The sequence below is a fragment of the Python bivittatus genome, unplaced genomic scaffold (genome assembly GCF_059951505.1).
Source record: "Python bivittatus isolate LINGU-HERP-01145 unplaced genomic scaffold, Pbiv_v1 ctg000080_np1212, whole genome shotgun sequence".
Classification (NCBI taxonomy): Eukaryota; Metazoa; Chordata; class Lepidosauria; order Squamata; family Pythonidae; genus Python; species Python bivittatus.
This window is the reverse complement of record NW_028277035.1, coordinates 1891346-1903524: the sequence shown is the minus strand read 5'-3', so window position 1 is coordinate 1903524 and position 12179 is coordinate 1891346. Positions and strand designations below refer to the sequence as shown.

General features: G+C 39.6%; 1 protein-coding gene across 4 annotated transcripts in view; it reads right to left on the bottom strand.

Annotated features, from left to right (window-relative positions):
* TMEM94 (transmembrane protein 94) overlaps positions 1–12179 on the bottom strand; it is a 79719-nt gene that overhangs the window by 66507 nt on the left and 1033 nt on the right. For all 4 annotated transcript variants that reach the window (XM_007439786.4, XM_025174147.2, XM_025174148.2 and 1 more), the window contains exon 2: positions 3838–3974. In XM_007439786.4, the coding sequence (XP_007439848.1) occupies positions 3838–3861 (24 nt within the window). In that variant the 5' untranslated portion in view covers positions 3862–3974. The remainder of the gene's footprint in view (positions 1–3837; positions 3975–12179) is intronic.

Sequence of the window (12179 nt, the reverse complement as noted above, 5' to 3'; positions counted from 1 at the left end):
TTTTAGATACAGCTAGATGAAAAGTGTATGGTCAAATAATAACTTGTATCAGCCTCTCTCAAGGCTGCAACACCTAAAACCCAGGTGAGCGCATCTTGGACAGGGAAACTCCCCCATCCTCACTCGCTCAGGTCTTGGTAACACATGCCAGGTGTGGTCTCTCATCTATGATCAAATCAAGGGTGATTGTGTCATGGATGAGGATGGATTTATTACAAACAGACCTGGCATTTATCCACATCGCCTTGAACCTAGATTCCCAACGGCCCATCTACCTGCCTCTTGAATTGAGATTCGGAGCCTGGAAGCAGAGAATGGCTGCAAATTTCCAGTCTTTTTTCCCCAGTCTTCTGCCCGTTGTCCATCACAATCTGCTCTTCCCCCCCCCATGCCCCTCCTCAACCCCCTCGCCTTTCTGAAGAAAGGAGACAGGGATATGTGCCATTGTTGTAACTACATCCTCTTTTGATCCAAAAAAGATCTCTCAACATTGCTCATGACCCAAACTGAGGGAGGTGTTAGTGACAAGAATGTAATTTCTATTCTTGTTTCTCTTTCCCCAATTGTCCCTGGGCAATATTCCCTACTGCCAGACAGCAACTGCAGAGAAACATCTCATTAAAAAAGAAACAAACAACGAAACCACAGGATGCCAAAACATCCTAGCAGTTCTATTTCCCCTTTAACTGAGAACTGAAATGGACTACGTGCGGGCAAGTGAAGCTTCTCCTGACCAGTCCAATGAAAAATTAGATCCAATTTATCCCATTAAGAAGAGGTTGCTATATTTTCATGCTATCATTCACAGAGGAGCCTTTAGCCCGGCTCTTGCAACTGCAAGTCTAGAAATGGCAGTCCGCAACATAGTGTAAGTAAATTATACAATCAGTCTTATAAGATGCCAATCTGGGATAGGTTTAGCACAGGGAATGGAGGAATGTCGGTTTTGAGTGGGAACGGCTTCATAGCCCTCCCTTCTTATCAGCATTCTGAGCAAATTAATTTGTAGAATGATGCAGATTAAAAAGCCACAGAAACTGCATATTCAACTAAGCTCAGTTCTGATATACACTCCGCTGGCATCCCTTTTCCTGACCTTGGCAGCTTGGTTAGGACTGCCAGCTCTGGGAGACAAAAACATAGATTAGAGTTGTCTATATCTCTTTGCTGCCATCTTATGGTTATCCAGATTTTGGCAGCCTCAATCAGGTAGCCCTATTTCTGATTATGATATGCCTGACTTGTTATGTGTTGGAGAGATACATTCAGAAATATTACAGTGAAATAAATGCTGTACTTCTGATTTGTTCATCTCTGAGTTCCTCTGTTTCTCTTTCATCTCCCCACTTCTTGAATTTCCTCATTCAGCTACCGCATCATATCTCAATCATCCCTGAACTGGGCTAGAGATCATCCATACAACAGCACAACTGAATTTCATACCCATGGTGGTCCTCAGGTTATTATTTGCTTGCATTCCCAGACAGCAGTAATAGCAACTTTCTTAAGGATGGGGGTTGCATTTTAGGTTTTTTTGGCCTCAGGTTGGCAGGTACAGTGGTACTTCGGTTCACGAACTTAATTCGTTTCATGATTCTGGTTGCGAACCAAATTGGTCGCGAACCGAATCAAATTTCCCCACAAGGTTCAATGTAAATAAGATTAATCCGTTCTGACCCCTACGAATGTGGTCGCCAACCGATTTTGGTCGCCAACCGAATCAAATTTTCCCATAAGGTTCAATGTAAATACGGTTAATCTGTTCTGAACCATATGTATTTTTTTTTAAACCACAAAAATATGAAACAAAGTACAGTACAGTGCAGTACGAAGAGAGAGAACACTAACCTTGCTTGAGGCAACTTCTGGCATGGAGGACAGGAAGGCGGGTGGGGAGGCGGTTATTGTTTGGAGGGAGAGTCCTCCTTGCCTACAGAAAGCCACGACCACGTGTCAGAGCAGGGAAGATGGCCGCGGGTCATGTTCGTCACCCGATGCGGAGTTCGCGAACGAAAGCAAAGTTTTGTGAACGGTGCTGTTCGTGAACCGAATTGTTCGTGAACAGAAGCGTTCGTGAACCAAGGTATTACTGTATATGGCCTTTCATCTTGCAATATAGTAGAGTTAGCAGAGGCATTTTTTAAAACATTTTGGGGAGGATTTTAAGGGATTAAATTGATACCTTAACCCTTGCAAAGGTTTGAGGCACTCAGTTCATCCCTTAAAACTCCTCAAACTCCAAAAACAGAATGCAAAAAGGAACCATTGCCAAAATTCCTAGTGTTTCTGCATATGTTTTGGGATGCTCAGAGCCACAGAGAAAGGAGTAAATGAAATGCAGCATATAACTTCCTGGTCTTAAGTCACCATTCCTACAATAGATGTGGCCCCAAGAAAGCTGGAATATTTGCATTTCCCTTGTTATGTACATATCTGCTCTTCACAACTGCTTCCTTTACACAAATCTAGACAAATGAATTCCCATGAAAAGCCACCAGTTCAGAATTCTGTGGCATCTGTGAGCCAGTGTGGTACAGTGATTAAAGTGCTGGACTAGGAGTGGGGAGACCCAAGCTCTAGTCAACCCTCAACCATGGAAGCTCATTGGGTAACTTTGGGCCAATCACTCACTCACACCCACATTGTCGCTTTCCTTCTCTCTCCCCCAGCCTATATCTCAGGGCTGCTGTGGGAAAAAACAGGAGGAGGGAATGCTATATATATCACCTTAAATTCCTATACAAAGGGCAGGATATAAACCTAATACAGTAAATTAACAATCTTCCTTGTGAATTCATACCAAGGCATACATGATAACATGTTTAATTGCTTTTTTATTTCTTTCCATTTTATTTTTTTTAACATTGAGATTACAAAAAATAAATAGAATACAAAAGGAAGCAATGAAATACTTACAATTAATAAACAACAACAAAAACACCCAAAACAGAACCAAGAAATATAAGAGGAAGGAAAAAAGAAAAAGAAAATCTTCCCCCAAATTTAAAACCTGGTAAAAATGAAAAAGTACCAAATCAAAATATAAAATGTATATATTAAGCATACAGGTAGTCGTTGTTTAGCAACCACAATTGGGACTGGCAATTCGATCATTAAGCAGAGCAGTCACTGAGTGAAACCGCAGCTGTGCTTATGATCTTATCTCAGCTTTCCTTTGCTTTACAGGACTGCAAAGTCATAAATGCAAGGATTGGTCATAAAGTTACTTTTTCATCACTGTCATAACTGCAAATGGTCACTAAATGAGGCAGTCACTAAACGAGGACTACTTGTATAGAAATCACTGGTTGAGGCTATACATGATTTTGTCTGACAAACACATTAGTGAACTTCATTCATTTTCCAGATTCTTATCAATGGAAACTAGACTGATGAAGAATATTTAACCTCTCAACTCTTTCCCACTGAAATCCACTTGAGGCATATCCAATTAACCAAGAAAAGACAAACAACAGATCAAAATATAAGGATATGTCTGTGGAAGAATGCAACAGACTGGCCAAGGGATTTCTCTTCCCTATATTAAGAGCAGTAGTAACAAAAAGGTGGGTTTTCCACATTAAATTAGCTTATAGAAATTAAAAAGAGAAAGTAGAAGTAGATTTTTTGGCTGCACAAAAAACAAAGCTTGGTAGATCATCAGCTCAGAAGCATTGTATTACTGAATGTTAATTATATGCCTTCATTCTATCCTTCTAAGTTACTTGTTCACACTTGATGGCCCTAAATTCTAATGAAACAAGGACTTGATCTAACTAAAACCTAACAAGCATTAAATGTTATCCTACAATAGATAAGCATGATCAGAAAACCTACCTGATGTTTCTCCTTGGAATCCATGGTTGCTCACAGCACTGCACATACCCAGAAAAACCACAAGAACCACTCTGTGAGAGGTCCTCTTCCAAATAATATATGAAGGTCAGTTAAGGTACTTCTGTGACACTGGAGGTCTGAGAAAACAAATGGGATAGGAATGATTTTTCCCTCTCACATATTTAAGGAAAATAATTTGCACAATTTAAGATCACAACTGATAATAAACAGTAGGGAAGAAGAAGATCACTCCAACTGTATCTTTTTTTTCCAACTCTTCGCTCCATTTTACAAAGCCATCAGTTAAACAGCTAAAAAAACAGCATAATGGCTAGAATAAAGTCTCATGCAAAGCATAATGTGATGAACACTTCAGCACTTGACACATTTTCCTGATACATCTAGGAGAACTGCCAAATTCTGCCTCAGAACAAGAAGCCAGATTTCAAAAGGTGCCACAAGAATGGCAGGTTTAAATGCCAGCTAGGATAGAGCTGGCTGTCATTAATGGCCATTTATTTTGTCTTTTACAGTATTTTTATCTCTAACCAAGTCTCTGCACAAATAATCTCTGCAGGAACTAATCTTCCTTTTTCTGAAAACAGATCCAAACCTTATTTGTTAAATCCGAGATATCATTAGCCAAGCCTGAGGTTCTAAAGAAAGGGGCCAGAAGATCATCATCGTGCCATATTTTTTATCATGGTTTGGATTATCAGAGTCTAGCTGGCAGGTTTCTTCTCCCAATTTGCATTTTTTTGACCTGTGGATCAAGGTCCAATCATAATCTGCACCTTAACTATAGATGTATTAGGTGCTATAGCTCGATTGAACTCTTTTGCCTGGTATGTAAAATTAACAGGTTTTTTTTACAAAAAGTGTAATTCTTATAGAGGAAGCATACTTACAAAACAAACTCTAATATAGCTACAGACGCTACATCTCACACATAGCTATAATCCAAGTAGTACATGGTTAAATGAAACAGTGTGTTTAAGTACTTTCTATTTTGCTAGCTGCCAAAGCATCTAGGAAAATAATATTTCTAATACTATCAATAACAAATTAGTTATAATGGAAATATGTACAACCTCTTCAACCAGGAACCCTAACAATATCAATATTATTGTCACTGCTGAAAAAGGCCATTATCTAGAGACCCAAAAGAGACAAAAGTTAATATCATGCATTATTCGTGGATCTACACACGTGATCTTGAAGCAGGATGAAAATGGCATGCTGCTAACCACGATTTATAGTGGTCAGACCCTTTACAGAATAAATTACATAAAAGCAGGAACAAATTAATAATATAAATACTGTATATAAAAACTGATCCATGCAGTGTCTTAAAAGGTGCAGAATTTATCTTTTCACTGTGCATTTTTTCCTTGTTCTTAACAAAGAAGGAACTTGGCACATCTCCGGCAATGCTTTTTATTTTATTTAGATGCCTTCATGCTGACATGCCCTCAAAACTGGCCTTCCATTTGAAATGTACCTCCTATTTTTATTGTGAGTCTTGCAGCACAGCATCAATCAAGGTATCCTTGGCTTAGCTTGCTCTATCAGCCCAGTTAGGGAATACAAAGCAGGAAGAGGGCCCAAAGGAAGAAAACTACCAAAATCCCACCCTATCCTCTAAGCTGCAGATTAGAAAAAGGCCAGTGCCTTTCCCACCCACCATCTCCATCATGGCCCCAATGTCAAAGAACAGTCTTTCTCTGGAAGTTAATCTTGCCCTGAAATTGATGCAGTTACTCACTGGTTGTAGATAATATGTAAATATGCATATTTGTAATGCATTTATTTATTAGATTTCTATACTGCTGCAATCTTAAGATATTTAGTCGCGCACAAAAAATAGAGCACAAAACCTTCACATTAAAAAAAAAATCAATGATACAGTAAGATAAATAATAAAAAAAATCAACATTCACTCTAAACCCAGAACAGCATACAATTCACTTGATGGCACTGTCTCAATAATTAAGCTAAAAACATCTTCTGAGACAATCTCTCCTCTCTTATAACCACTGGTTGGAACTCCCCACTCTCACTATAGACAGGCCAGGACTATCTACTGGCCCCTATCTCACACCCAGATGAGCCTCTGAACCCAAACAGTGACAGTTCCTCCTCGAAAGACAGGCCTCCCCCATCTGCACAAGGTATATCTAACAACTAGGGGAGCTAGTGTCACTGTAAGGACTGGGGCAACCTTTAAATAGCCAGGTAGCCAGGCCTTTGAACACCAGGTATTTTGTTCTCCCTACCACAGCCAATGTATCTTTCCTTTCTGAGTCCCAATTAGTAAGGCGGCCCTTTCTACTGGGACGCCTTGAACTGACCTAGGAGAGGAAAATGCCAGTGGCTCCTGGCTCCCCTCTCCCCCTCTTCATCTATCCCACCCAACAAGACAGATGGTATCACCAGCGCTACCACTCTTCTGGGCTGCTGTTTTTCTTGGTGCCACTTCCATTGAAATGATGACTACATCTCAGTCTCCACCCTAACCATCCAATTAGCAGTGGTATCCATCATGGCCACCTCCAGTGGCTTCTCCAACAAGCCTGTCTTCACTGCATACAAGACTCTTCACATAATCATATTTGCCCTCCTGTATTAGGAGCTCAAGCTCATCTTGTTTATTGCTGGTACTCTGAGCAGAAACGTATAGGCGCTGAAGATCATGAACTTTATGAACCAATGTTCTTTCTGATTTTTGAGCTTTTATAAAGCCCCATTTCAACACCACTCCTACCATCTACAGTGTTCAAGTCTTTATCCAAGGTTCTTACCTCAGGGTTTTCCTTTCTATCCCCCACACAATTCAGTTTAAAGCTCTCATAGGTTGTCATACGTATGCCAAACACATTCTACCAATCCTTGTGGGATGCATCACATCTCATGCTAGCAGTCCCTTACCTATATACCTCAAACCATGACCCCAGAAACCAGTCTCTCCCACCAACACCCTCTGCACAACCAGACACTGATCTGCAGCAGTTATTTCCCTTTCTGGTCCTCTTCCACAGACTGGAAGAATGGAAGAGAAGACCACTTAATCCTCAAGGCACTGAGCTTCCCTCCAAGATTTTAAAAATCTGTGGTGATATGTTTGTAGCTGTTCTTTGCAGCATCATTTGTGCCCAAATGTAAAATAATTAACAAATTGATCCTAAAAATTAAAATTAGTTGTACTTGCTCATGAGGGGGGGAAAAACACAACTGGACAATATCTTTATTGGACCGTATGAATGAATGAGCAGACTTTTGAGCTCTCTGGCATTCTTCAAGAGGTTAGGCAATGCAAGAAGCAAAAAAAAGTCGGGGAGGGACTGAATTAAACAAACAAAAAAGATCAGCTATTATGGTCAAGAATGTTATAGTTCAGACTCAATTTTAAGGTACAGATTGAAGACTTAAAGATCATTAATTCTCTTTAACAGTAAATATTACATTATGGGACTCATAAGCAATGTTTGAACCCTCCCCTCTGTTTCCCTCATCCTCCAATTTCTGAAAATAAAAAGGTAAGTCAGATCTCTTTCTTGCCATTGACTGGGGCCAAAATTCACTGTTGACCTTTCAGAGGGATGCCAGGGAATACACTGCAAAATATTGGCAAAGCCAAGACAAAAAATACATGTGATTAAGCCAACTGAATATAATTATTATAAGTACATACATAGATCCATACATATCACATAAGCAACATTATGCAAAGCCCAGGAAAAAAGTAATAATAAGCAAAAGAAATTAAAGGCTGGAAATAAGAGAAAAGGAACTTAAACATGAAGTAGTTTACACCACTGCTATTCACTACACTTTTCCATAACTTGCTCCTACCATGTCCATACAGTTTCAAACATTGCCTTTTTTCTTTAATTATGATTACTTTCCATGTATTTAATAATACTCCCGTTGCCACATTAAACATTACAGCTGATGGCAACTTCTGAAGAGGCGCTGAGGTCTGGATAAAAGGCTTTTAGGGGCCATGTATGGCTCTATGGCCTCAGGCTGTGGCCACCTGCTTTCAGCATTCCACAGAGATTCCTGTCCAGGCAAAGATCAGAAATAGAGACATGTGGCACTCTTCAAATTTAGCAAACCCAGAGATTAATTAAGGTGGTTTATGAACTGACCATGAACAGGAGCTCTGTAGATCTCCACACCCTAGCCATGACAACACCAAAATAATAAAACAGGCATTGTGACTTCACAAGGGGAGCTCTGACCTTTCAAAATTGCATCCCAGTTTTGCACACAAGTACATAAGGGGCAGAATTTGTATCATTTTGCCACTTCCTCTCCTCGTCTCATAGATGCTCATAAGCAACCCTCTGTTGAGTCTGCTGCTCTGTAGTTTATTTATACAGTATACCTTTCTGGCAAGGAGACAAAACAAAAAGTAAGGAATTAGGGCCACACTGGAATAATCGATGTGAGCAGTAGTTGCACGTGGACCTTCCACGGAGATCCAGGCACCCTGCTCAGACAAAAGCCAACTGCAAAGAAGCTGCCCACTGCTCAACAATTACGTAACAAGAGCTAAAATCTGAGCAACGTCAGCAGTTCCTGAGCAATAAGCTATTACAGATTTGCTATTACATTCCATGTTAGGATGCACTTATGTGTCTTTTTTAGAATGGGGTTAATACCTCTGCTGAAGGAAAGAGTTGTTTTGAGAACGCACACTATCAGCAAGTGCATATTTTTTGATGTGGCTTCAACCAAGACTGCTGCTTACGGAAATCAGAATTTTGCTAAAGACTACAAGGGAACCAGTGATCTGTTACCCTGGGTTTGAAAGCAAGAATCAAGAAAAATATTTTCTGGGGAATTCAACTCATAGCAATACTTTCAGTGGGAAGTCATTGGACAAACAAATCTATTTAACTTTTTTACAAAACAAAAAAAACCTTAGATATTTTAAATAGACTCAAGTCTATCACTACTACAATCCCTGACAAAAATGCATGTGAAAACCTCAAAAACAGAGCAGTTATTTGTTGGGAAATCATTAGGAATCAACCAGCTGCCATTTGCAATTGTTGCATGAAAGGGATAAAAATCTGCCACAGAAGCAGTCTTTGTCTTGGATGTGCTTCTACTTTCAACATATTTAATGAAGGGGATCCCATTGGAGAATTGGTTGCACTTTCAAACCACCCTGACAATTAGGAAATCTTTTCTAACATTCAATTGGAATCTGTCCGCCCATAATTTAAACCCATTATTCTGTGTTCAGCATCCTGGAATGATAGATGAGGCCTCCTTCTACGTAATTCCCATCTAGATATTTGAAAAGTGCTATTAGATCCCCACTCAATCACTTTCTTCAAGGAAAAAAACACCCAGATGCCTCAACCTCACAAGACCAAGTTTCCAGTCTCCTAATCATCTTGATTTTTCTTCTCTGCCTCTGTTCAAGCTTGTCTGAATCCTGCTTAAACTGTGGTATCCAGAATTGGATAGTACTCAGGGAAGATTATAATGTAATTGTAATTCCCTGTAATTTGGAAACAGTACTTTTGTTGGTGCAACCTAATGACACTTCCATGCTGCGCAGCTTTCTCTCCATTTCCAAACCCCAATTTCTTAAAAATAAGATCGCACCTAAACTTCAATCACCTTCATTTTTGCTGGCTTGTACCCAGAACTCGGAGGTATGATAAAGGCAGAACAAAATCAACAGAAATGAAGATTACCACAAGCCCCAACTTTGCCAAAAGTATAGTTCAGCTTTGCTCCATTTTCAGCTAAATTTGCATATTAGAAAAATGCTGACTAAGCTCTTGAAATAAACCGGTTTTGAAGAGGACTATCATGTCAGAACTGATCCAGGAGTAGCACAAAGAGTGTAAAATTTGCATTCCTCTTTATAGCAATCACATCATATTACTGAGCCATATTTAGCTTCAACTAACATGCCAGGTATACTATTACTAAGTCACATGTCCCCTGTTCTATAATTTGTCATATGATTTCTTTTTCTTAAATGAAGAGAATTACATGGATCCCTATTCAATATAATTTTGTTATTTACAATCCAGCTCTAGAAAATTAACTTTGAAACTTATTTCTGCCTTCTAAGGCAGAGATTTTCAGACTATGGACTGTGATCCCCTGGGGGGTTGCAAGCCGATTTAGGGGAATCTCCCATTCTGCTCATGGACAAGCCACTGGCACTGGACAAGGTCACGTGTCAGGCTACTTGAGCATTGCCCAGAACAACCCAGCCAGGATCAAAGTGCTTCTGCCAACTTATTTTCCCCATCTTTCAAGAGTAGTTCTTCCCAGCTTCTTCCAAGAGAGTGTCATGTTTAATCCAGATGCTGAGCTTGTGTACTCATTCCAGGCAGGCCAAGTACTACACCTCTTCTACTTCTTGTAGGAGGAGGATGCCTTGCTATAGAAGGCCAGCTGCATGTGGAAAAGGGGGAAGACGAGACTAGCAAAAACAGTTTGACCCTAACACAGCTACTTGGGTGGCACTCAGGAGCGAGTTGGGACTCTTGCTGGAACTGTTGCTACAAATGCAAAAGCTACCAACAGAAAGCCTTGGTTCTGGAAGCAAGTTCTAACAGTGATCCAGCTTTGGGTGCAAACTCCTAGTTCTTGCTTTGCCTGACATGGGGGATGGGATCACACATTAATCTATTAATGTGAGGGGTCATGGCTTCACAGAGTTTGAGAACCCCTGTTTTAAGGTATTAGTTATCTGATCATCTAGTTATACACTGCCTGCAAGTTTCAAATTGTTATTGTTGTTCAGCCATTAAGTCATGTCCGCCTCTTCGTGACCCCATGAACCATATCGCGCCAGGCCTTCCTGTCCTTCATGGCCTCCCTGAGTTTGCTCAGTTTCATGCTCATTGCTTCAGTGATGCTATCTAACCATCTCATCCTCTGTTGTCCCCTTCTCCTTTTGCCTTCAATCTTTAAGTTTCAAATGCATTCTCTCTATTTTTTTGTCATCATTAACAGCAATGTTAAAGTTTACCAGGGCTGAATCCTCTAGCATTCACTTTCTACCTCAATCCAGGTGGAGGAATAATAGCTGATAAGCATTATTTCAGTATTATTTGCTAATTAGACTAGTAAACTAGTAAAGTATGGTCTAGCAGCATTTCTATTATTTGAAATGCCATTAGACCATACTTGTGATGGTATGTGGGAATGACCTTGGGGGACAGGAGAAACACCTGCAGTCTAGGCAACGGGTCTTCCTCCTATCTCCCAAAGTCATTCCCACATACCATTACAATACTTCACTAGTTTACTCATCAAAATATCCTGAAGTACTTTGTCAAATATTTGTTGAAATCAAGATAAATTACCTTTTCAGCATTCCTAGAATCTACTAAGGAAGTTAATAGAGTGAAAAAATGTAAGATTTGCTTTTTTACAAACCCATGCTGACTACTACTAACCTATGCATTGTTTTCCAGGTGCTTATAAACCGATCACTTTATTATCTGCTCTAGAATTTGGCAGGTATTGAAATCAGACTGGTCTATAATTCCTTAGATTCTCCTTCTTCCCCAATCTGAAGAAATAGAGAATGTTTGTCCTTCTCTGGGCATTTGTTCTCCAGGGTAATTCAAAAATAATGAATTAGTTGGAGCATTGGGCAGACCATCAGCAAGCTCCTTTAATATCCTAGGATGTAATTCATCTGGCCTGAAACCAGCCGTCCCCAGCAGAAAGGCAATCACAAAAGACTGACAATAGATTTGCCATGAAGGAAAAAAAAGCATCCCCTGGAAAAATGGAAAACTGTTTAAATTATTTCACTCCAAATAGGATCAAATATTGTATATACATTTTGCCAGAATAAAGTAAGTTGAGAAGAAAAATGTAGTTAATATACCATTTCCATCACTGATTCTCCAAATACATACACGTAGCATTCGGTGTCTACCTAAGGCAACACACAGACTTGAAAAACTAAAGTAAACCACACAGAGCTAGCATGGTGTTTAACAGTAATTTTGCTTACTACTCTGGTTATAGCCAGCAATTACACCCAGAAACACTAAACAATCCACTTAAAACAATTTACTAACTACACAGTTTAAAATGTAAGTGCTAAGCCAAACTGGGAGAGGAAAGAAGTTTACGATTGACTGCAGTGTTGAGAATTGATTCCCATCATAAAGGCACATTTTAGGAATAAATTTTCTGCATTATTTAGTTTAAGAAGCCTTGACTAAACATGTCCAGCTACTATCCTCATCTTTATTTGAAACGATGACTGATTAAAGCAGCTTTGTTCTTCAACTTAGAAAAAAAAATGTTTTAAAAATCAGCCGGAAGTCAAAACAAACACA